The sequence below is a fragment of the Gouania willdenowi genome, chromosome 18, assembly GCF_900634775.1.
Source record: "Gouania willdenowi chromosome 18, fGouWil2.1, whole genome shotgun sequence".
Lineage (NCBI taxonomy): Eukaryota > Metazoa > Chordata > Actinopteri > Blenniiformes > Gobiesocidae > Gouania > Gouania willdenowi.
Window position 1 is genome coordinate 16145059 of NC_041061.1, and position 27504 is coordinate 16172562.

The 27504-nt window shown below is 38.2% G+C and overlaps 1 protein-coding gene across 1 annotated transcript; it reads right to left on the reverse strand.

Moving 5' to 3' along the window:
* Nucleotides 1-603: 603 nt before the first annotated feature.
* Nucleotides 604-27217, reverse strand: ppp1r14bb (protein phosphatase 1, regulatory (inhibitor) subunit 14Bb). Its single transcript, XM_028475106.1, has 4 exons — nucleotides 26656-27217; nucleotides 1951-2034; nucleotides 1831-1863; nucleotides 604-1735 (listed from the first exon to the last, which is right to left on the reverse strand). The coding sequence occupies exons 1-4, from the start codon at nucleotides 26854-26856 to the stop codon at nucleotides 1667-1669; spliced, it is 387 nt and encodes a 128-aa protein (XP_028330907.1). The 5' UTR covers nucleotides 26857-27217; the 3' UTR covers nucleotides 604-1666.
* Nucleotides 27218-27504: the final 287 nt, after the last annotated feature.

Genomic DNA, 27504 nt, shown 5'->3' on the forward strand with positions numbered 1-27504 from the left:
AAAAGGCAGCTTTGTTCTGGGAGAGTTCCCCTGTCAGCTGTGTGTGCGGTGCATGTGCGTGTGTGTATGTGTGTAAAATGCATCCAGAAAAACATTAAATCAGGAACCAGTCCTATTAATTCAGTGGTTCTCAACCTTTTCAGCCTGCAAACCCCCAAAATAAAGGTGCCAGAGACCACCAGGGACCCCCACTGTAGCTGAAGGTGGTTGAACACAGACATGAACACTGAAGAACAGTCATGTGGAGACAGGGTCATCTATAAGGGGGAATAAAGGGAAGAGATTTTTGGGGCGCATCCATAAAGTCAGTAAAATGATGGTCCATTGTTCTATGAATCTGTGATAAACACATTAATTTATTCATCTGAATAATATCCACTGTTATCCAGGAAGTTAATTATTATTTGGGCCTTAGTATATAGTCAACTTAAAGATGTAAATCCTTGTATTAGTCAGAAATAAACCAAAAGTGACCAAAAATGACGGAAAAGGTGGTGAAATTTGATGGAGAAGTGTCAGAAATGGGAGTAATGTAGCAAAAACGCATTAAAAGGAGCAAACATAAGTGATGAAAATTGGTTAAAATATGGAAAGTTTGGTGTAGTTGCAGAAAAAGTGTAAAAATAAGCAATAAGGGGCTCAAATTGTTAAAAAATTCTTAGTGTCTTGAAGGCATCTGGCGACCGCAAGGTTGAGAACCCCTGCTATAATTAAACATTTAACCAGTCAGGGAACTCCACAGGTCCTAACAAACACGCTCTCACCGTATACGTTGCTGTACAATAAGCAGCGACACACACACACAACTTTTAGCTACACAACCCCATGTTTGTGCAGCCAGGACACACGTAGCCTCTTGTGTTTGTGTTACATATTTAAGGAAAAGAACATTAGATTCTTGTAAATGGTGTTTGAGATTGTAACTGCGTCCAAAATCGATCCTGCCACGAACTCTAGAGCCAACCAGTGACTTTTTACAGGCATGCTTTATACGCTTTACTACACTGAACATACTATTTAGCTTAAAATCAGTGATTAGAGACTTAAAAAAAGAAAAAAAAAAAGACCTTTTGAAATAGTGCAGATTTGATTTAACGTCTTTAAATGCAGCAGCAGTGATGCATCTGATTTAAGTGGTTCATTTGGAGGATTGAACTATGAAAAAACAACACTAAAGTCAAGGAAGAACCTTCAAATCTGATTGGTTGCCACAAAGAATGCAACCTGATTGCCTGTTACCTTCCACATCCTTTATCTTGTTTCATGTATGGCACTCCTCTGCTCTTCCTCCTCACACTCTCTCTCACCCACACACACGCACGCACACACGCGCACACACACACACACACACACACACGCACACACACGCACACACGCACACACACGCACACACAGAGGAAATTGGGCAAAAAAAGGTGGATTAGGTCAAATTCATCACTTTCAACAATCTTTTCTCGTCTATGGACATTTTCAGACCGGCCGCGCACAAATAAAGAAGGTAACGGTGACTTTTTGGCGCCCAATCAAATAAAAAAAGGCAGAGCTATTGTCACCGGGTTCAGGTTTTAACATTTCATGATTGAGAACTTAAAAGTAGGCGTGGCAGGAAGACGAGGCGAGCGCTGAGGAGGGAAGTGATGTGTAGGGGGATGGAGGAGGGATGGCATCATTTCTTCTGAGGCGTGGAGAGCTTCTGCATCCCTCGGATCTTGTCGAGCAGCTCTGAGACAAAGTCCTATAGAAGAGAGAGAGAAAGAGAGAGAGTGATAAACACGTCATAGAAGAAGAAATAAACAGAAATAGAGGGATATGTTTTGTTTTTTCTTTTACCTCAGTAGGTTTAAAACAGTCCACCAGCAGGTCCTGAAAAAGCAGAGCCAAACGCAGTATGACACAGGCTGTTTGACTGATTCTCATCAAAGCACGTTAGAAATGTGAGAGACAGCCTACCTTGACTCTGGCAGCCCGCTCCACGTCACTGGGCATGTCCAGCAGTTCATCCACATCTATCTCCAGCTCCGGGATGGCTTCCTCCTGAAACAGAGAAGGACCAGATGCATTGATGTCAATCATCAGCAATGCATGTCTGGGAAACAGGAAATCCTCCCTGATGTTCAATATGATGGAGTCACTGAGGAGGAACACTAGAGGGCGACGTACTTCCAGTAATCCACATGATGTGAGGAGGACAAAGAAGAGGAATAATATGTTATACAAACGCTTCTGAGGAAATTCACTTTCAATTAAAAAAAAAAAAAAAACAGTTGTCTGAATAGAGACAAAAAAATCTTGCTGGAATTACAAAGAAATTAAATTTTTCTACACGCTACACACTCAACAAGTATACAGTATACTATCTACTATATACTACTATTAGTATGATGAGTATGGTGGCCGTTCCCACTGAAGTTTCCCAAAATGTATTTCAAAAACCTGAAGCACACTGAGGCTAAATATCTCCATTAATTCTACACCTTTAAAAAGTTTTGAAAAAAATTTAAGTGAGAAAGTGACTAAGTAGAATATATATAAAACTCGTGGAAACCCATTTCATGCCGACATTTCGGAGATTTTCAGAGACCCCGCCATTGTGCTACTGATAAAACTTCAAAACAAGAGCCCTATGTACAAAAGCCTTAAAAAGCTAATGGAAGAAAAGAAGAGATGCTTTTGTTTTGAAGAGGGGATGTTTGACTTTTAGCTTGAAGTCGGTCGCAGGACGATTTAACATTCCGCTCGCAATGCATCATGGGGCAATTGAGTACGAGTCGTACTTAAAAAATGTCCCAATATAGTATACATAAGGGGATTTCTCGCATACTCAATCTTTCCATACTATCTAATGTGAACGCACTACATACTCATTTTGACGTCAGACTTAGTACGAGTAGTACGTTAGTATGCGATATCGAACACAGCCGATGTTTCTACTCAAAGTGCACTTAAACTTAAAAACTTAAAATATCACATTCGGAATCCCATATCCCATAATGCATTGCACTATTGGCAATTTCAACCAATTTTTTCCTTTCTTTTTTGGAGTAAATGATGTTGGTTTCCTTGATATTCGAGGCCTACGCTGTGATTTTATCTAATAAAAAAATATCGGGGGTAGCAGCTTTAAAAAAATTCTACTTGCGTGCGATGGACACACTTTACTTCTCACACGACCCATTGCATCTTTTCCACCTCCAACCAGTTCCCTCTTCTGATAAATCTGCCACTTTATTAAAAAGGGCCTTTATTAGTCATGCTTTCTTCCTCTGGTTCTCCATCTGGCCTACTCATTCACATACACTAAATCAAAGAGGTCCACCACTCACAAAAGACACACACACACACACACCCAACAGAAACACTCAAAGCGCCTTCATCCATGGCTTTCTTGCTCTTTTCATGTCTTCATCCAGGAATCTCCCTCCCCTCTCCAGTCCACCCTCCCTCGGTTAGAGTTGCCCACACCAGCTGTCTTTGCACCTGCGCAACTGCAATCATCCCATCATCACACAAGTGCACACATACACACACACACACGCACAGCTCCACTGACAGACACAACATGCTGTGTGTGCACATTCACTGAAGATTTTTCTCCCAGTTAAACCCCCCAAAATTCCACACAAAGACACACATGGATGCACGTACACATACACACAGCACACACACACACACACACACACACGAGGATTAAATAGTTGCGAAAATGAGGAGTATTAAGTCTTAGCTAGATAGAGTGTGTGTTTGTGGGTCTGTGTGTCAGTATGTGTGTGTGTGTTGATGGTTAAGTCCAGGGGTTTAATTTGGAGCAGGACAGTCTGTGTGTGAGAGATAGAGACTGAGTAGAGGTGACAGGCAGACTTAGTGTCAGCAGGGTAACACACACGCATGCACGCACGCACACGCACACACACACACATATGTACTTAAGTATGAAGGGAATGTTTTGTACTTGAAAAAATATAATTTAAAACTGAAAATTCATGTGTTGATCTTGAATAAAAAATAATAATAATTAAAAAAGAAGTACAACATTGTATTAAAAATAAAGATAAAGTGTATGGAACGCATTTCCAGGTTAAATACAGTTATGACACACTTTGGTATCTCCTGTGAATAAATGATTCATTTCCACATTTCACTTCCATATACCATTCATTTTGACATTGGAGGTCTTTTTTTTCCAGTTTCAAATCTTTTGACCTTGATGTGGCGTGGGGGGGGGGGCATCAACTGAGAAGGACATGGAATCATGAGTGACTGCTGAACAAAAAGGCTAGGAACCCTCCCCGATTACCGAACAATGCCTTCAGGGAATGTAGGAACTTAAATAACTCTGACTCAACACTTTATATACACCATATTCAGGGTTCAAAGGGTTCCGGTTGTGGAAGGTTTTCGAAGCACTCTATGTGAAGTTTAAACCTCACAAACACACAAAACATGTTTCACTCACACCTAATGACTCACAATCAAACTCAGTGTTATTCACAAACTAACGCATTTTGTTTTGCAAATAAGAAACGCACCCATCAAAGAAATACAGCATATTTTACACATACAAAGAAACATGTCTTCAATTATATATATATATATATATATATATATATATATATATATATATATATATATATATATATATATATATATATATATATATATATATATATTCAAGTCAATACATATCATGTACAATCACTTAGTTACAGTTTGGATTGATTGTGAAGTGTTCACTGACTATTAAAAGATAGTTAGGGAAAACTCGCGATTTTGCCTTAAAAAAAAAAAAAAACTCAGATTTTTTAAAAGAAAAGTTAGGGAAAACTCGCGATTTTGCCTTAAAAAAAAAAAAAACTCAGATTTTTTAAAAGAAAAATTTGAGTTTCAATTCTCAATTTTTTTTCCTAAATTTTCAGAAAAAACTGTGGTGGAAAACAAAAATAAATTTAAAAAAAAAAAATGCAAAAATATTATTTTTATTTACAAATTTGATTAAATTGATTTCTTTGCCCAGCCCTATGCTCGTGTAAATAAAGTGTTTGTTGGAGTTAAAACAGCGCTAAGAAAGATGAGTATGCAACAAAAACAAACAAAAGGACAACATCTGATATAACAGTTGTATATATATTCATACTTCCATATTGTGTCGATAGAAAAAGGTTTCAGCATTTCAGTGATAACAAGGTTACGTTTAGGAGGTACATGATTAAATGATTTGTACACTAAAAGATTTAAACAATACCAGTTTTAAAAATGATTTACCAGACATGGCTAAACCTGTGTGTGTGTGTGTGTGTGTGTGTGGCGGGGGGGGGGGGGGGGGGGGGGGGGGGGGGGGGGGGGCGGGGGAGAGAGAAGAGCACATGGAGAAGAGGCAGCTGCCATAAAGCTGCCATAAAGTGCAGACTGAATGAGAGAGGCGGAGAGGAGGGAAGAAGATGCTAAAAAAAAAATAAAGCCGGAAGACAGGCTACAGAGAGGAGACACAAAGAACGCTGGGAATCACGAGGGAGGAATTCCACAACAATCTCTCTGACTGACTGAACCATTTAGTGTTGAGTCAAGGGGAGGGGCTTATACATCTGGCTGCATAGCAGAAGCAAAAAAACCTCATAGTCTAGGAGATTGCACCACAAACACTATATTTATCATGGACATTTCCTCTAGCTGATAGTGTATACAATGCGATTTTAGAATATTTGTTGTAATTGTAAGGGTATTTTATAAAAAAAAAAAACAACTGCTGAGTAGGCATTAATTAAGTCATTGTCAAAATTAGATTCCCCAAAGGTTAAGCAGTGGAGGCACAGTTCATGCTGCGTTCAAGGCAACTCGGAACTAGAAATTCCGATCTACAACTTCAAAGCGTCCCAAAAAGTCCGCAATCATCTCAAAAACATGGCTGACATTAATGTTTGTGTTATTAAAACTATGATTATCCAGAATAGCATTTTTTTTTTTTTTAATGGTCCAAAAAAACTTGGGAAACATTATGTATAATCATATTTAAGTAACAAGGAAGTTAAAGCGATTCATGTAGGGCAAATAAAACATGACTGAGAGCACACATTAAAAAAATTAAATAATAAATACTAAAATAATTTTTTTTAAAAAAACACAAAAAACAACTCATTTAAAATCAAAAGGACATAAAATAAATACAGCCATATTCCACAATAGTGAAAAGTAAACTGTATAGTAAATATTAGGGGAGTCCCGATCCGATATTGATATCGGTCCGATATTAGCCAGAAAATGAATATCAGATTTTATCGGACTGCATCTAAAATCACCGATATAAGTGCTCCAATTATGTTGAAGGTTAAAATTTATGTAACCAATTGGTTAATAAAAAATGGGTCAGTTTTTCTCACACCAACTGTTGCTGGCTATTGTTCTCTGTTTGAGTAATTCCACACTACAAAATAAGTGATAAAAGTATATATGATTCGTGCTGATATCGAATCGGATCAATATTGGTATCGACCGATAGGCAAGGCTGCAATATCGGTATCGTATCGGAAGTGAAATGTTGTATCGGGACATCTCTAGTAAATATAGTATTTTATTTCCTTTTTTTGTATTAAAAATGCTTTTAATCAGTGTTCGAGAGCTACCATTGCTGTGTGACGTCTGACAACTGATTTCCAAAGATGTCAAGTAACTTTTGTCTTTTAAACTTAGTTTTTATTCATTTCAGCTCACAGTACAGTAAAAAGATGCAGAGTTTCACTACTACTTTTTGAAATTTCCGCCTTTACTGAGTTTGAGTGAGAACTCCAAGATCAGGTGGTGTTCCGGGTCTCTTTTTCCAAGTAGGAAGTTGGAAAAACCCGAGTTCCGAATGCCTGGAACGAAGCATAACGACAGAAACATGTTCTTTCTGGACTAGCGTTACCCAGCAACCCTCTACCAGTTATAAACCTTCTGTACCGCCATGGTCGTCATGGTCAGGGAAATGAATTATTCTCTTTATAATGGGATGGCAAATGATTCACACACCAACACATTGTGTGAGAGACAGAGCAACAGAGCCTGTCTGGAGGCTTCCTTCAGATGGGAGCAGAATGAGTCGTGACAGTATGAGAGAGAGAGTGTGTGTGTGTGTGTGTGTGTCTGTGTGTGTGTGCAGGTCATCAAAGTACTATTTCCCTCACAGGAGACGCTCGGACAGCTTTGTTATGGCCGCAGGCTCAGACAATTCAACTGTTGAATTACAGATCTTTCAGAGGAAAAAAACACAAGTTGCAAAACACAACTGGGTCAATGTCCACACATCTGAATCCAAAGGTCTAATGTGACTCCTGGGGATGGAAAAATGTTGCGAGCAAAGCTAAGTTAGTTCTTGTTTTTGCTTATTTAGATTTCACGTCTTTATAAACGGAGTAATCTTCCAACACAGCCACGGTGAAGAGTGTGGGAAGCACTTTTATTCTGATTAACTTTTGTACTGATGAACCTTTTATTCTGACAGACTTTTGCCATACCTTATGTTGGTTTTTTTTTTTTTATGAGAACTGTGTCTGTTCTGGCTTGAATCTTTATGTGTACTTGAATGTTGTGTGGGGGCATTTGCAATTTCGTTCTACTTTGTACAATGACGATAAAAAGGATTCTGATTATGAGAATGCAATTACAAATTAGCTAAGTCCCCTACAGCTGGCTTCCAAAGTGTGCTAATTGTGTATTTAGGCAGGTATAGCGACTGACACACTGTAAACCTGAACGTTCAAAGTAAAAAAAAAATAGATTAAGTAATTTATATTCAAAGTTATAGAAAAAGTTCTACTAAATTATGTCAAGTTGGTGTAACATGTTCTTCCTTTTTGAGTAAATTGAACTAGATTTGTTTATATGTAAGCATAACTTCAAAACACAACTTAATAGAGATAAGTAATTACGTGCTAAGGATGATAAAGTCCTGTTATTTCAAATAGGGATTATTCAAAAATAGCATGTAGCACTTTAATTTCACTGTTATCAAAAAGCACAAGTAGCCAGTCTTCCAACCTTTTAAGTTCTATAAAATTTTGACTTTTAAGTTAATTGACTTAAAAAAAAAATTGAGGTAATCGATTGCCTCACTTTTTTTGGAGTTCTGGTAACATATTCAGATTTACAGTGCAGACGAGAACCAAGTACACACGTCCCAGTGGAAAGCTACTCAACATTACTCAGCATGTCTTCCATGGTTAAGTGCTTCATTTGATAGAAATGCTGTAATCTGTGTGTTTAATTGCGTGTGTGTGTGTGTGTGTGTGTGTGTGTGTGTGTGTAAGATTGAGTATGAGAACAAGGACAGAAGGCTTAGATTTACTAGGACCTGGATGAAAAGCTACTCTAGCTTTTGTAGCGGCGCAGAAACAAACCAGGATAAAAATATGCTGGGCTTCAGAATGGCCATTTGCCCGCTCTACGACCAAACTCAGAGAGTTTTGTGTTTTGGCTGAGTATGATACGCGATGAACGAGGGGAAAGGAGGGAAAGGTGGATGGATTGAGAACAGAGAGAAGAGAGGGCTAGGGTAGACCGCTGGATGAAGGAAATAGGAAAGGAAAAAAGTAGGAAAAGTAGGCCACGCGGCACTAAACAATGGCCCTCCCTTCCACTCACTTATCGCTGCTTTTTGTATCAGTCCTGTTCATATTTGGGTGAGCAGCATTTCATCTGATAAACGGACGTTAGATGCACCACATGAAGTGCATTAGAAAGATGGAGAGCAAGTTGAACGAGTGCATTTAAACCTATCAAATCATTACTGGTGCTGCTAAAATGGAGCGGTGACGTCAGTGCAAATAAAATACATGTGAATGCTGACAGACAGCATGTAGGCGAGGTGAGCCCGGGCATTGCTGAGATAGCTTAACTCTTACAGTCTGCTCGTGTTTCGTACATCACGGGAAACATAGCGTCTAGATTCCAGGTTTACGGCTCAGCTTTTTGGACTGTGAAGTAGTTTCAGTCCTACAGGAAGTGAAAACAGTGACAGAACTGAAACCTAATGCACCTGCTCAGTACATTTTTGTGTAATGCGATATATTACGTCCGTCAACTCTTTACGAGGTATTTGGTTTCCTCTAAGAACATTCCATATGCTGTCCCATGTACAACAAGTGTGAAAAGGCTGGGTACGTGTTAAGCTCTCTAAGATATCTACACTGATCCAGAACTAAAATCTGACTGTATCCACCAATCAGCTACAACAACTAAGGATTATTGGGTCATGAAGGACTGCTCATGGCATACACTTTTTGCTTGTGTACATTCTAAAAACTGTATTTTAGTAGTTGTTAAAGTAACTTAAAGTTCTGAGTGAGTTTCATTTCAGATTTGAGTGAACCTGCGTCAATTACGTCTCTTGTGACGCTGTGCATCAGACGTCATGATGTCACCGCCTTCAATAGAATTTCTCTCCAAAAAATCACTTAAAAAAAAAAAAAAAATATTTTATGTGTAGTTTCCTATTTCCTGCCAAATTAAAATTGTAATTTTAGTTATTAAGCAAACAAAATGTTAATTTTAAGGTTACAACAAAATGTTTTCATTTAATGCATCAATTTTATATAGCGCTTTTTTGGACACTCAAAGTCTCTTTACAGAATTGAGGGATTATTCTTTCACTTTACACTTAGTAGTGGTAAGCTACTGTTGTAGCCACAGGTGCCCTGGGGCAGACTGACGGAAGCGAGTATAGTGCCATAGTGCGCCATCAGCCCCTCCAACCACCACCAACACTCACTTACACACTACATTCATACTAGGCAATGTGGGTGAAGTGCCTTGCCCAAGTATCAGGTTAGGAGTGGAGTAGTGGCCTGAAGGTTACAGAAGTGGACTTGGTTCGAACCCCATTGTGGGTCATTGCTATGGGACCTTGAGAAACACCCTTTACCCTACACTAAACCCAAATAAGTTACCAGAACTAAAAAAAAATATTGCCTTAATTTTTTTTTTTAAGTTGATTAACTTAAAAGTCAACATTTTCCAGAACTTAAAAGGTTGACTGACTTGTACCCTATTTCAAACAATAGGACTTTATCATTCTTAACATGTAATTACTTAATTCTATTAAGTTGTAGTTAAGTTATGCTTACTCATAAACAAATATAGCTCCATTTACTCAAAATTATTAGATAAACTTACTCAAAAAAGAAGAATGTGATACACCAACTTGGCATAATTAAGTTAGTAGAACTTTTTCTAATAACTGAGTATAAACTACTTAATCTATTTAAATACTTTGAACAGTGTAAAGGCTCCTCAGTAATGTATCTTCAAATGTCGTAACAAAAAAAGATCAGAAAGGAAGAGTATTCTACTTTTGGGTTTTACAAATTATTGAGTTGGAAAAACTGAAAAAAGTTAACTTGACTTGCCTTTAATTTATGTTGGACTAAAATAAAACATTGATTTTAGAACAAATGATATACAGTATGGTACTAAGACCATGTATTATTCTAAATTATTAACTTAGATTCAAAGAACTTAACTCATTTAGCTGTTACCTATTGAAAGAATTGAATGAAGTTGGTTTTCCAGTGCAGACAGTAAACAGTTGGCTCAGTTTTGGTCCCAAGATCATTAATGAAGAGCAGCAACATTTGCATCAACTGTGTGATTGTGTTTGGTCAATGTAGAGCCAAACAAGCTCCTTGTTTAACATGTGTCAAGAGTAAATAAAGCAGTTCAAGGACATTGAAACCAATGCTAACTCTGTGTGCCTAAACAATATGCACAGTCATTGTACACTATAGCACAGACTTCCTTCAAAATGTTCAACTAAAGGTCCACAGAAACCATTCCAAGCTGCCACACCATGTCTGGGCTTGTGTAAATAACAACTTTAACTGATCTAAAAATGGATAAGAGCACAACATCCTCCCTGATGTAAGAATATGTTCTTTAGACATTCATAATCTTGGTAAATCTAGTATTACACTAAAAAGGGAAGCAAGGGACGTTTAAAACAAGCTAGTTATCATTACCACACACCACTTTATTTAGGGAACTTAACTAATGTAGAAATGTTGTTTTATGGCTTTATGGTCTTTGTTTATCTGATGACATCAGACACATGCAGAGACACGACGAGGCTAGTGGGGAAATAGTGGAAAACTTTGGGCTTGAACCTGCATCCTGTCCCTTAACGTTTCCTCCGCCCTGAGCCGCTTGGGAGATTTTCAGCCTTTGTGTCTCCATGCGAGCTAAGACCATTTTGGCAAAACTTGCTGCGGGCGTGAAAGCACTTCTGAGAGTCAAGGGGAGTGACGACGAGGTCAACAGAAGCAACAGGAAAAATCTGCAGGTTTTTTTTTACAACCAATGATCCCACCATTATGCAAAGGCTCTGCTCTGAGGGGCCAGAGTGGTCTTAAACTGATGTTCATTGCTTGAACTCTTTCACATTGTCGGGGGTTTAAAACACCACAGCACTGGCCACTTCCTGTCCCACCATGTGACCCTGGGAGATAACAAGTCGAGGGGGGGAGGATTACCATATCTGGAGGACTGCAGGGAGTTAACAGAGACATGTTTAAAGGACAGTGTTAAGCTAACAACATTAGCAGTATTAAAGTGTGTGTTTGTGTGTGTCCAATTAATCTAAGTGGCAACTGGCTGCTGTAATGAATTTGTGGACTCGCTCACAGCCTCTGAACCATAAACCACAGCGACCCATAATCAATCCAATACACTTAATTCAGTCAAAAGTCGCGTGCGCATGCTTTGTCGAGCACCTTTTGTTTGCGTGAGCCCAGCCCCCACCCCGATCTTCATCTCTATTGCAACCCTAATCAGTTGGAGGTACTTCCTGCCAGGAAGGATATGTTGTCCTGTTTGAGTCGTATGAAAAACAAAGGAGGATGCGAGAAACACATCAGCTGGACTCAAGACATGCTCATTATTCCTCTGTTAAGCTGTATTAATTTTGACAGCAAATTTGAATTTAGTTTTAGTCATAGTCTTTTGACTAAAACGCAACTCACTTTAAAACCAAATTCAGTCATCAGGACTTTTTCAGTTGTAGGCTTTGTTCAAAATGTCATACTCCATACAAAACACAACAAACTCAATGGGTATATTTGGTCTACTATATAATATGTAGTATGATTAGGATGATGACCGTTCTCCCTGATGTATACTTCCAAGTTGCCCAAGATGCATTTCGAACCTCCAACAACAAAAAACTAAATATCTCGGTTGATTTGTCACCTTTAAAAGTTCTGAGAGCATTTTAAGCGAGAAAGTGACCAAGTAAAATATCGACAGAAAACACATTTCTGAGATTTTCAGAGACCCGCCATTGTACTACTGATTAAACTTCCGGTTAACTTCAAAGCAAGAGCACTATTTACAAAACAGGGCGTTGAAAAAACTAATGGAAGACAAGAATATGCTTTTGTTTTGAAAAGGGAATGTTTGAATTTTAGCTTGAAGCTGGCCCCAGGACAATTTTACATTCCACTCGCAATGCATCATGGGGTAGTTAAGTATGACTAGTGCGCCCAACGTGCACACTTCTAATGTGTACAAACAACATACCCATTTTGACGTCAGACTTAGCATGAGTAGTACGTTAGTATGCAAATTCGAATACAGCCTCAGTCTAGTTTTGGTCAACCAAATGATATTAAGATTTTAGTCGACGAAATCTGTCACAGATATTCAGCATAAGAGTTTATGACACCTTAAAGATTCAATTACCACTGATCAACCTGATCTGGGATGGTATTAATGTTTGTAAATATGCACAGACAGATTTGATGTGATAACGGCTTGACCCGTCTTCCATGCAACAAAAGTAGTTTTGATTGGATACCTTGTATCATTTGGATTTCGTCCCATTTGAACATTATAGTTTCCTTTTTTTTTAGTTAACAAAAATATCAATATATTTTAGGGATGTAACGAATAATCGTAAGGCAGAGCCATCTGCTGGTCCAAACAAATATCTGACGTAAATACAATGCAATGACTGTTTTTTTTTTAGTTAAAGTCCAATTGTTAAGGCACAAAATACATTTTCAATTGCACTTTTAAAAAGAAAAATAACTATTATGCAGTTTTGCATTGTTTACTAAAGACCAAAATTTAAATTAATAGGCTTCTTCTTCATTTGTATTATTCCTTTATTTATTTCATTCAAGATATATTTTAGTTAAATTGCATTGATTTGAATAGTTTATCAAAAGATACAGTAATTAATATAAAAATAAAGGAACATTTTTCAGTTATCATTTGTCTACAGTCCCATTTTGTAAAATAAATCGTCAGATAATCATATTGTGAACCCAGTATCGTGAATCGAATCGTATCGGGAGTTGAATGAATCCCTAATATATTTTGATACAGTTTTCATTCACATGCATTTAAAAAAAACAACTCATAAGCTGTGTTTCCATTGCACATTTTTGCAAAATGAAAGCTATTTTCCTCAAGTTTTGACTAAGTATAATTGTGTGTTTTTTTTTAAACGTGTCTCCATTGAAAGAGGACGTTGCTGCAGGAAGATGGATAGTCAAAACCTCATAACATTTCACATTCCTTTGTTGTTTGCCTTCTAATGTGGCAGTAATATTGTTTTAGTGTAATGCTAAGAAATTTCTCCGTCTCCTCTTCTGTCTACACGTAGCGCGCCATGTTTTCTCTGAGAAAAGTGGTCATGTGACCAAGTGCGTCACGTCATGTGACGTATAATTGCAGAAAAAGTGTTTTACATATTTCAATACCGAAACATCTGAAAAACCTCCTCATGAAAGCATCAAAACTTTTTAGCGTATTTGGGTGTTTCCATTACCAGTTTTTACTGCGCCATGTAGATTTTGCACAATTCCAAGGGTAAGTGAAAAGCCGCCGCTGTCTCGTTATTGTCACTTAAAAAGAAATGTAGTCAGCCAAAACAATGAACTTTTAGTCAACAAAATTAACACAGCCTGAAAGGTGTTATTTCTTTCCCAGTGATTCAGAAAAACACTTGTCTCAATTATTTTTTCCATTCAAGATCACCATGTACAATACGTCAGTACCACATCACATAAAATTCAGCCTCTGCCATGTAAAGTAAAAAAGAAACCAGTTCTCCAGTGTGTGGTGGCAGTGATGTGGGCACATTAATGTGTGTCCCAGCGCTGTGTGGGCTGCTCCGACTCTTTACAGCACAGCGCCAGATCCAAGACAAGCTCCACCACGTGCACAAAATGAATCCTGAACAGAGCCAGGAAACAGGCCTCTCTGTAATTAGGACACAGTAGGATCTTTTTCATCAACACTGCAATCAGGAAACAGCAGAATAGCACATACTGTAGATATGGACTGCCTACGATGCTTAATAAACACAAATCATAGTTTTCGGGAAAATCCTTGCAGAAAATGTACCGGTTAACAAAGCTCTCCAATGTCTGCTGCTCACTGTATGGATGAGAGATCGCTCCACATTGGCTGTGTTTGGTCTGACTGAGCAGATGAGTAGTTTATTAATGTTGACTGCATGTGTCTGGAACTGCAGCCTTTCCATGGAGACTCTGTCAGTCCCTCAGGGCCACAAACAGCAGTGGGTAGACGAGTAGAGGCAACGCTGCCAGAGATTTAATGGCTTTACTGACTGCCAAGAAAAAAAAACCAAATGATAACATACAGAAGTAAATCAATACGTATGTGATACTTTAGTAGCTTTTTGAAGATCACCCTACTCTAGAATGGGTTGTTTCAAACAGATTGACCCTACAACAGCTGTTCAAACTCCCTTGCCAACACTTTAGTTTAGTCTTTATGGTTTAATATATTTTGCTTTTAATGTATTTTATTGCAATGCACTCTGAATTATTCTGTGTTTAAACATGCTATTAAAATTAAGTGACCTTGCTTTACTTTCAATCATTTTTTTTTTTTTTTTATGCCGCCAAGACCGTTTTGCCTTTGCACTATCATAACAAACTATATAGGAACTCATGCTGCTACTCCCACCTACACACTGTATTTATATATTAGTATTAGTTTTAGTATTTATATATTAGTATTAGTTTTAGTATTTGGTATTAGTAAATGTTTTATCTGTTGCAAAAATTGAATGTCTACCTTTAGTATAGGAATGTCTTTTCTGTTGTGCCTGAGCACTTTATCTGTTTACCGTGGGAAGTGAGAAATGTCTTCTCGATTCCCTTGTATGTTTGTGCATGCAAAGGAATTGACAATAAAGCTGACTTTGACTTTGACTTTGATTATGGTCACGACTTCCTGTTTGATAGCAGATACAAATCGAAGAAGAAAAAAAAAAAAAAAAAAAAACGCGTGGTGTTTATGTTTTACTGATTTAAAACCAAAACGGAAATAGAGAATAAACAAAAACCAGATGAGCTGAGTTTTTCTGATATAGTAAATTAAAATTAAAAAAATGTTGAAATCTTGTTTTGTTTTGGTTGCGCTATCCCAGCTTTAAAATAATGTTGAGCCTCTTTACAGGGTTCACGGTGGTGTGTTCAGGGACAACTCGCAAAACTGCCTAAACTACACTTTAATGTTGTAAATATATGATCATCATGTTTTTGTGGTTTTTTTTCTGTTTAAACTTTGCTGTAATAAACAAACTGTCTTGTTGTTATGATGTTAAAACAGTATTAGTTTTTATGATTTAATTATTTATTTAAATATTACTAAAACAAAGTAGTAGACGTTGATCGATAAGGGCAAACCATTAAACCTATCCATATAGTTGACACTCACTATTATCGCTGTGCTAAATTTCACAAGATTTTACTGTAGCAATTTGGAATAATGTTAGAATTAAAAAAAAAAATTATATAGCTATACTGTATGTATGTATATATATATATATATTTTTTTTTTTATGTCCATTGCCAGCTAACTGTGGTGTAAACCTGAATAAAAGCCCATTACCTAATCACTGTATACATGACCCACAATCAGCGAGTCATTACCACTACAATTGGTCTAAAAGAGGGATTACATGCAGATTAAAACAAGAACGCATCCAACATTGGATTACACTGGATTATCATTATGCTTCTTTCAGTAAAGGGTAGTAACACAACAAAAGGTGCTCACCACACACTGAAGTGTCACAACACACCATCAGAGCCAAGGCTTTTCATTCAGAAACACTTTAGATTAGACAGAGGCAACTGGCCCAATGTGAACAGACAAAACCATCCCAGAAAACATACAAATTTAGAGAAAACATGCAAAAAGGGTAGTAAAAAATACACAGAATGACAAGAATTAGACACAAAAAAAAGCTGAAAAATATACTAGACATCAACAAAACTACCACAATAATGTACAACATAACTGAAGAATTCACAAAAAATTTCAATACGACTCCAAAAACACACAACACGCCAAAAACTATATATAAATAAATGACAGAAAATTATACAAAACAACAACACACAAGCCACACACGTTCTTTCATGTATAAATGCTCAGATTGGTCATAATTAATAAATCACGAGATAATGCTGATAATGTGGGCCACATTATCAACATTATCAGTCAATTTCTGTTGCTCCCGCTGTCATAAAAGTTGCCAATCTCTGGTTTACATCTATATACAACTAATACATGTATTGTTTTCTCACACTTTTTTTTTTTAAAAGTCATATGTATGTTTATCAGCGCTAATTTAAATCCTTGGTATTATTGAGAGATAATCCACAGGGATTTGAAGTGTTATTACGGTACTCTTTCACACAGATCAATCATCAGCCTGAAGTGACCTCTCAAACACTGGCAACATACTGGATCGTTAGTCAGACTCAGCAATGGGACTCATAATCAGCCAATGAGACGCTGGATTAGTAAACTCTAACAATGATGCTAATGAGAAATATGGCTTTAATGGGCAGCCTGCCATCTGTGATGTTCCACCTGAAATCTAATAAAAAATATAAACAACGTGTGACTTCTTTTACATGTGACAGCACTTCGATCCGAATCATTTTGTCATTATGGCAGAGCCTTTGCTCAGTCAATGCAACACAACAGGTTTATAACAAGTAGATCACGTGTCAAATTCAAGGCCCAGGGGCCAAATCCGGCCCTTCAGAGCATCCGATTCGGCCGATGGAGAAAGTGAAAACATGAATCACTGTGTAAATTAACAAATAATAAAGTTGTAACTTCTTGTTGAGAGAACTAAAAAAAAAAATAATCTAAAATCCTGCATTTTTTCCTCAAATTACTCCACTAAATCTCCCCAAATTAAATAAGAATTTGTCAAAAAAGGAAATTTAAGTATCTGTGACTTGTTGCTAAAATAATGTTGATGCCTTCCATACTTTATGCCTAATTTATAACTGGAAATGCGAAACTTTTTGAAATATTGAAATATTGAAATTGTCCATTTCCCCCCTAAAATCTGCAGCCCACTTGTGATGGAACTAAAATGAATTTGACACCCCGTTTAGATGTTTGGAAATTTAATGTCTTGTTTAAATCGGAACTTTTGTTTCAATTGCAATTTTAAATTTAAAGTTGATGTCCACTTTATCTTTTCATATGTTTCTGAGCCAGAGCCAGGACGGTGAATGAAAACTCTTCATATTGCATGAAGTTTTATTCTTGACTTTCCATAAGCAGGGATGTTAGAGAGATTAAACTCAGTATAGCCATAAAATAAAAACCCTGCACATGTCTATCATTATTGCTGCTTACAGGGGAACCATTTGATCAAAGTCATGGATGTCAGGGACATATTCAGAGTTAATGGTGCTCATGTGGTGTCTGCTCTAATGCCCCTCGTGGGACTTTAATCCCCCCTGAGAGGGTCTGTGTTACCTCGCTCTACCTGCAGAAACCAGCTGATTCAAACTGCACTCCCAAGTGGGAAAAAGGCGAGGCCAGAGATAGTGATTTGGTTGTTTTTGTCGCCTCAATATCCTTTCACTGTGAAGGATAAAAACATAAATGTAAATCTGAACTCACATTCACTATAATAATGCTAATAATTGTATCACACGGAAGAATTCTGATGAATAAAATGGTCAGAAAATAGAGTTAACCCCCGAGACGAACTCAAACATATTGTGCAACATAACATTATAAAAAAGCTAATAAAAAGACGAAAGCAGATTATTGATCGTTCAAGTGAGATGCATTTGAAAGGTTTTTACTCTGTTCTCTGCTTACTTGGTCTGAAATAGGGATGTCCCCATACAACTTTTTCATTTCTGATATGATGCCGATATTGCAGCCTTACATATCAGTCGATACCGATATTGATACGATATCACTATGAATCATTCATACTTTTTTTCCTCTCTCTTTTCTTTAATAGAAAATAGCATTACTTATTTTATAGTGTGGAATGTTAGAAAAGGCTTGATCAGGTGGTATAAGTAAAACTGACCCATTTATTATTAACCAATTGGTTACATAATGTTTTACCTTCATATATCCACAGTATTCAATTGAATAAAATGAATTGAAAAAAAATAATAGAATAAAAAAATATATATTTAAAAAGGGGAAAATCCGGAAATTTGAATTAGATATTTGTTTTCAGGCTAATATCGGACCGATATCTGAAATCAATATTATATCGGGACACCCTAGTCTGAAACATTACTAAAGTCTCACAAGCTGAAAATAGGAGCTCACCAAGCACAAGAAAGAGAAAATTGTGTCTATTAACAAACGTTTCTACACACGTGTTATTATGCTTTTTTGTGGATGGCAGCTTTAAAGTAGTGATTTAAAGTGAGGCACCTCAGGGTTACAAAGGGCAAATTCTTTTGGCTTTTGACCTAAAGTCTGCAGTTATGTTAATCTCTTCTTTTTCCACTTCTGTCACAACTCTAGGTAAAGTATATTATGGCTTATCGTATGTTTGGACATGCTTGTTACACCGTTTACAAGTCGTAACATATCTACTCCAGTTATGTAACCATTATGCTCCTTCTTATTTTCTAGCTATTGGTGTATTAGCTGAACTGGTGATGAGTTTACCTGGTGACACATCAAGGCTGTGTGTGAGTGTGATTCACTGGTTGGGGGTAATTAAAGGTTTCCCAATAATGTTTTGGGACATTATCACACATTTCCATGGTATTTTTTACCATTAAACTGGAAAAAAGTAAAATCAATAACAGAAGTTGACTTTAATCACCCTATTTAGCATGTTTGGTACGATTTGGAGAAGTTTATTAGCCAATAAATTAATCTAAACAGGGAATAATGTAAAATTGAAGAGAAATGGGTATACACTGAAATGGAATTTGGGTAATTTTGAAAAGGAAAATTATAAGACTTAGTTGTATAATCAGAAAATGTTTGCAATGTACCTGATTTTTCTGTGAAAGTGGTAAGTTAATAAAGTGGATTGTTCAACATGTTATTGTGTGCTTGTCTCACTTCTTTCTTATCCACTTCCTGTGACGCATTGTAGAAACATTCCTAAAAATGACTCGCTTTCTTCACCTTTTTCACATTTTGTTTGTAAAACACACACACACACACTTCCTTATTTGCACCATTTTCCTGATAGTCGTCCTGGATCCTGCCTGATTCATTTACTAACTACTTGAATAATGTTCAAACAGTCATTCAGTGGGTCAGACGGCTATGAACGCTGACTCATTAAACCCCCCCCCCACCCCCAAACCGGAAAAAGATTGTGCATTTACCGCTTGGAACCACATGTAAGCTATTAACGTGTGTGTGTAAATGTGTGTGTTTGTGTCTTGCTGTGTGTTTGGGGGGGGGGGGGTGTTTACAAAGACACAGTGGAGTCTTTCACTCCTGCTACGCAACAGCCACTCTTTGTCGTCCCTCTCTTCCACGCCACACAAACTGAGCTGGTAACACTGATTGGTATTCAGACCGCTAAGTATATGGTTTAACTAAACGCTGCTCACTCTGTGTGCGTTTTTTGTCTACGTGTGTGTGTGTGTGTTTTACAGTGCAACAATCTGTGAAGGAGGCCAGCTTTCGACAGGGAAGGAAAAACTGAAATTGCAGCTGTTCCGACTGTTAGTCTCACAACTGACTACTGCGTCAGTAGCACACACAAACACACATGTTGCCATTTGTTGGGGAAGTTCAGGTAGAAGCATTAGCACAGATTTAAAAAGCATTAAAGGAAGTTTAAATATGCTAATAAGTACAAGAAGAATAGATCCATATGCCTGCTTACTCTCTTCTCATTGGCTCTTCCACAAGCATCGATGCTAGAAACACTGGCTGTTCAATATCGCATACTAACGTACTATTCATACTACGTCTCAAAATGAGTACGTGTAGTGCGTTCACATTAGTTAGTATTAGGGCTGGGATAAACGATTATTTTTTAAACAAATAATCTAGGGATTATTTTTTCGATACATCGATTAATCTAACGATTAATTTATCCAGTTTGATTCAATTATCTCCCCATTAACTGACAAAGTCATTTAGACATGTTGATTAACATATCTAAAACGGGAAAAAGACATTCCTTAACATTGCAGTATATGTTTATTGCTCTCCAACTCAAAATTCCCAAAATAAAGTTCAAGTAAGAATATAAAAGTATGGCGCCGCCATCTTTGTTTAGGACGGACGACGCATCGGCGCGCACATTTTGCTTCGACGTCATCGATTACGTCGACTCGTTGTCGCGGCCCTAGTTAGTATGCAAAGATTGAATATGTGATAAACACCCAGATGTATACTATAACGGGAGATTTTTGAAGCACTACTCATGCTCAACCTCCCCGTGATGCATTGCGAGCGGAACGTTAAATCGTCCTGGGACCGGCTTCAAGCAAAAAGTCAGACATCCTCTTTTCAAAACAAAAGCAGATCTTCTTGTCTCCCATTAGTTTTTAACGCTTTTGTACATAGGGCTCTTGTTTTGAAGTTAACCAGAAGTTTAGTCAGTAGCTCGATGGCGGGTCTATGAAAATTGGCATAAAATGGGTTTCCGCGAGTTTTATGGATCAAATGATAACATGATGATATTCTACTTGGTCACTATCTCGTTTAAAATGTTTTCAGAACTTTCAAAGGTGGAGAATCAATGGAGATATTTAGCCTCAGTGTGTTTCAGCATTTTGTCATAGGTTCGAAATGCATCTTGGGAAACTTGGAAGTATACTTCAGTGTGAACGGTCCTCCTAACCATACTTGTAGTATATAGTAGACAGTAAATACTCATTGAGTTTGTAGTGCATAGTATGACATTTCGAACACAGTCTTTGTAGTAAACACAAAAACATCTCAACCTACTCCTACTACGTTTCCCTCTGTTCCCTTCCTGTCCAGCAGTTTTCCCCCTTTCCTCTCCCCCGTTTATTGCATTCCTGCTCACCAACCCTGTCTCTGTTCTCACTCATATTCCCAACTGTGTGTGTGTGTGTGTGTGTGTGTGTGTGTGTGTGTGTGTGTGTGTGTGTGTGTGTGTGTGTGTGTGTGTGTGTGTGTGTGGCCACGTAGTAGGACTCTAGAGATTCAGATTTGGTGCCCTCCCACTTCAACCACTGCTGACTTTGTAGCTACTGATCGGCTACAAAAGGGGAGGAAAAGCACAGTAAGGAAAGGGGAACAACTTTGTGGCAAGTGAAAAATCACAGGCCTGTTAATGACACCACGTCTGCAGTGAAATGACATTATTTTGTTGTAAACTTTCCAAGTAAATCCTACACATTTCCTCAAGAGATGGCCAGGACTCACTATAGCAACATGAAACCGCTAATAAAGTGGAGCTTTGGCAACAACAAAGAGGCTGTGGAGCGTTTGGTGTTCAGTGTGTGGCAACACTCTTCAAACCAGGACGTTCACTGAAGTCTGACAGCTCGTGATTTATATTTTTATGCAATCTGATCTGAAATTTGAAGGCATGCCTCCAGTTGTTCCCACACTTGTGTCTTTCTTCAGTTTAACCCCAGAGCCATCATATCAGATGATCTCTGATCAACATACCCTAATGTTTGACAGAATCTGTGCTTTAGCTTTTTTTTTTTTTAATTCACCTTTTGAATGAAGAACAAACTAAACAAAAGCTAAAAAAAAAAAAAAAAAAAAAATTTAAATATTTGACAGGAAAGACATTGAATGTAAGCAGTCACAAGGTCTAGAGTATAAACTCATTATAGTAGGGCTGGGCAATATGGACCAAAATTCACATCTCGATATTTTTTCTCAAAATGGCGATATACGATACAAATCTTGATCATTTTATTTCAAATAAAGTCTGACCAGAAAGACAATTTAGGGTTAAATATGCTGATGCAAAATGCCACACAGGCACATTTCTTAACAAACAGTTACACAATATGTGCCACTTTTGTCTTATTCTCTTATAAGGGACAGCATGTATGAGTGAGTTCTGTAGTGTGGCTTGTTTAGGGGAAGGTCTGGGTTAGGATGCACTCAGAAATCCATCTAACTGTGCTTTTTAATGCTGTTCTGAGAAGTAGCAGCAACTCCTAAAACAAGCTATAAAATATATATTTATTGATATGGGCGACACGATATTGTAATTTTTCATATCACTAAAACAGAAAACTCAATATATCTTGAATGTCGATATATTGCCCAGCCTCACATTATAGAATCGAGTGTCTTCACTTAATTTCATTGCAAACACGGAAGCCAATTGCCACGTTTCCTGCTTTTTGCAGCGTCACCCTTTAGCAAGAATGATTCTCATTTGTTTCCAAGAGAACAAGAGTTTCACTTCACTTTGACATGTAAAGCCTTTATTTATCTCTGCATGGTTAACCAACATACATTTAAATAGCTCCGTTTCCATGAAATCAAACTGCAGCTCTGTTCCTTACCAGACTAAGTGGCTGGATGAATATCTGACATGCTGGTGGCCTGCTTGTAGCATGTTTAACGGGATTATGGGAATATATAATTAGATTTGAAAACAAACTCAACAAAGACCTCAACTGAACAAATAAGAGGATAGGAAAGTGAAGTGTAAATAATAAAAGATGACAAATTGAGGTACTGAATTGAAAGGGAGTATCGTCGACATGAAGGTAAAACGTAGTAAGTGCCAAGTCTTTGTCAGTGAGCAGGAATCTCCCAGCACGGCTCTGCTGTGACCAGCTTAATCCGCCTCTCCAGTTACACTTCTCAGTAGCACGTGCTCCATATCTTTGCCGTCTCAATGAGCACAATGTCTTTCCGTCAGCCACGCAACTGTAAATTAATCTCTTTGCTGTCCAACAGTCAAGACTGGAGAAGCAGGACAAAGAAAAGAGCAAACTATTGCTAAGGAAAGCCAGAACATAACCATCACCATCAAACATGAACGGATGAGTGTTAAAAAAATTGAATCTCATTCTGTGTCCATTTGCATACTGTATCACACTGGTTTACAGTTTAAATAGAAGCCTACCAACAGGGATTCCTCTGTGTTAAAGTACACTGCATTAATGGAAGGATCAGAGTCCCAAAGGTGGACGTATGAAAAAAAAAATAAAAGTGATAAACATCTGCCCCGACACTGAGCTGATCAGGTATCAAGCGCAGAAGCAAGTATTGTAGGTATTGGTGGGCAAGGGATTAAAAATTTAAAAATAAAACCAACATTATCATCCAGAGAAGTCTGCATTTTAAAAAGCACTTAGTCTAATTATACAAAGTTGGACTGTAGAGCTTTGCTGCCTACTCGGATCATTTACTCCGACTTTCACGACTCAGAGATCTACTCTTTGAATAATAATCCAAATGGCTCAGGACCCAAATGCATTGATTTTAAAATACTCTCTAGGCTCTTTTATTACCTCTGTGGGCTTTGATACGTCACTTTACAGGAAATCCCACTGAAGAATTTCAGTCTACAGTCTGATTGATTGATGGCTGCGTGAACCTGTGAGTACTCCCAGCCTTGGTGTAATGCATTAGACTTTAGCGTCCAGATCCTGGAATGCTGCTCGTGTAAATAGTCATTGTCCCTGAAAGATCTAAACCACAAACCCCGTCCATCCTTTAATAAGCCTTTACTTGTCAGATAATCTTCAAAAACATCCACATCCACCCAACACCTATCCACATTTCCACTCATTTCTACATCTCGGTCTGCGAGAAATCCTCCAAACCTGTTAAGTTCTTGTATTCCTCCCACTCGGAATAGAATGTGGGTCAATGCCAGCTCAGCAGAGTTGACATGAGCTTACCAACTACTGACGCCAGTAGCTACACCACAGCTGCCGCCAGGTTGTGCGATAACAACACAGGCGCTACATTTGGGTTTGGATTGTGCACTGATGGTAGTTCAGCTCCATCAGCATCCCAGCACGAGAGGCATCCCCACCAACACACCGGCACACTCCTTACGATAATCCAACTGGTATTCAGCTTTAGGGTGGCTGGTCAGATGCGGACACAGGGTTTATTAGGTCAAAGGGTTTTGGAGGAACAGAGCAGTCTGGGATACGTAGGTAAACAAAGCTTCAGCTTGTGTGCCTCAGTGACTCTGCTGCTGTTCAGTGCTCTCAGTGTTATGTATGTTGCTGATAGCGGTAGTCATAACATAGCGGAGCCTCCACAGGCAGAGACCTTGGTGAGTGCTACCAGCGTAAGATGTTACGTGACCAGAACTGACCAGGAGAGAGTTCTGTAATTACATATCAACCGGTATGTGGTGGTTGGTTAGTGCACCAGTGTGTAAGGCCTACGATTTTTCATTTTTAAAACTTCCAAAATGCCGTTTCAGGGTTTACTAATTTCCACGTCACTTTACACTGTTTGGTTTTGTTTCCGTTTCATTATCTTTCCTTGTGTAGATTACTTTACTGGCTACTTCATTTACAGAAATCATACCAAACATGCTAAATAGGATTAATAGAGTCAAAGTTAATAGTTTTACACTCAATATTATTTACATAAATGGGATGGTTATACAGCAGAATACATTACAAGAGTGACGTTAGCCACCAGTTTAGTTTCGATTTCCATTTCAACGGAAACATGTGATACGTTGCCAAAACATTATTCGCAAAACATTTAATTGCCCCCAACTTGCGAATCACCCTCACGTTTTGCACAAAAACCCAAACAAATTTGTGCTTAGGTGCTCATGGTGTGATGTGTTGGCAGGTAAATTCATCACGAGTTCAGCTAATACACCAATAGCTAAACCTGTTTTCATACCAGCTCCTTTTCACATTCGAATGAAGTCGTAATAATAATCTGAACTGCTTGTTCATCACATAATACTAAAAACACACTTCAGATGACGCCCTGCAGTCATTTTCAATCACATGATAACATGATCACCAGTCGAACCACAACACGTAGTGCAAGATTTGGACTGGGATTATGGGCGAAATTGGACATATTTGTCCATTATTCACATGTTCTAAACCAGGGGTGTCAAACTCATTTTACTTCAAGGGCCACATACGACCCAGTTTGACCTTAAGTGGGCCGGGCCAGGAAATTTCATGTTTTTGTTAAGAAAAAAGCAACAAATTCAAACAAAATCTTGAAATCAAAATCTTTTTTTAATAATTGCAATTAAATATCACTGTAAATAATGTACTACTGCAAATGGTAATTTCCAAAAAGTCAATTTTTTGCTGTAAATCTTCTTGCAGTCCGGACTAGATGCCCTGACGGGCTGAACTTGGCCCGCGGGCCTTGAGTTTGACATATGTGTTCTAGACATTCAATCACCCTTTTTCCAGAGAGAGAGAAAGAGAAAGAGAAAAAAAACGAGTAAATGTGCGATATTTTCCAAAAACATTCACATGTCATGTTGGGGTCCATTTTAGAGATCACTGATAAAATTATCTGACTTATTACAGTCAAGGGCTGGAAACCTCCAAACTAAATGCACACACCGTTCACAGAAAGCTTCATCAAAGCCTTGTGTTAGAAAATACAATGCAAAATGTTGAATACATTAGAGTAAAGCGCAGTGAAAATGTGCTCTTTGGAAATAAGTCATAATACTCCGCCTGGCAACACATGAGAAAGTTGGATTTCTTGAATACATTGTGATATGTTTACAGTTAAATCGAGTGGGATTATGGTGTGGGGTTTTCATTTTCTCATTTAGTCAATTAAGACATTTTATACAACTTAATAATCCTTCTGTATTAATACAAAATGCAACCAGTGGATGCACATGGAGGCATGGATGAACACTTTACACTTCAGGAAGAATGCTACACAACCCAATCTGCACAAAACAAATGACTTCAAGGGATAAAATGTATTAAAAGCCTCTCTACTTCAATCTATTAAAGAAGGTGACAAATAATGCAACGTTTGATCATTTTTTGATCATCCAATCATAGTGTTTGTAAATATTTCACAGGTGTGCTTTAAATCGCCTCAGCCAATCAGAACAAAGAGTGGAGGCTGGGGGGTTTCCATGAGGCTATAAAGCTAAAATGTGCTACATTTAGACTTCTACCTGTGGGTGAGGGACACACTGGGTGCACATGGTGTGTGTGTGTGTCACTGCTATTGTGTTCGTGTCCAAACACTGTGTGTAATTAGCTTTAATGGCCAGTCTTAATGAACTCATTTCAGCAATGAATGCACAGATATGGAGTCAAAAAATAAATAAAACGGTGACAGAGCGTTTTCTATGAACAGTTTGGACAGACGCTGATTAATAGTGTGTGTTAATTAATAAACATGTGTGTGATCGATAGGGTCGATGGGTTTTGTAAGGCCGGGGTATTGTAGGGGCTTCTTTACCTCACAGTCGTAGAGGTCCGTTAGCTGGTCGATGATCCACTCCTCCAGGTTCAGCCTCTTCCTCAGCTCCTTTCGGTCGTATTTGACGGTAACGCGTCCCTGTTTCCGAACCGGAGTCTCCGATTCCTCCGTGGTACCGGCCGGCGTCTGGAAATACACCCGGGGCTGAGGGCTCGTCTCCGGGCTGGTTACAGCTGCCATGGTCGCTGGTTGGAAGAAGGTGGTGGTGGTGGTGAAAGAAAAAAAAAAAAGAAAAAAAAAAAAGCCACCCCCGGAGTTGTGGGGCGTCGGTGACCGATATGTGAGGACTTGTGCCCCCGCCAGAGAAGAAGCGAAGCTCGGACCTGATGCTTTTGTTGTCCTTAAAACGCGCTCAGAGACATTTGTCAGAGGAGGACGAGCCGCGTTCACTACACACACACACACACTCACACAGACAGACAGACTGGAACAGTTAAACGTAAAAAGAGTAACCGGCTTACAGGGCTATTTACAGCATGCAAACTGTGCTTATATAAAAAGAGCAGCAGAGAGAGCCGGCCTCAACTCTTTGGAGTACAAAGAGAAATCACACGCCTCCCCCTGCGCGCGCGTGCGTGCGTGCGCGCTCTGGGCTGATCCGGAGCGCATCCGACGCAGCACGACTTGGAGGGAGAACGTGGAAAAAAAAAAAAAAGTTAACCCCCTCCTTTTCTCCTTACAAACTTATGGAAGCCTGTTTCCGCCACTAAAAAAAAAAAAAAATTACCAAGGAAAGTCATAATTATGAGAAAGAAAGTCATAATTATGAGATAGAAAGTCATAATTATGAGGAAAAAAAGTCATAATTATGAGGAAAAAAGTCAATTA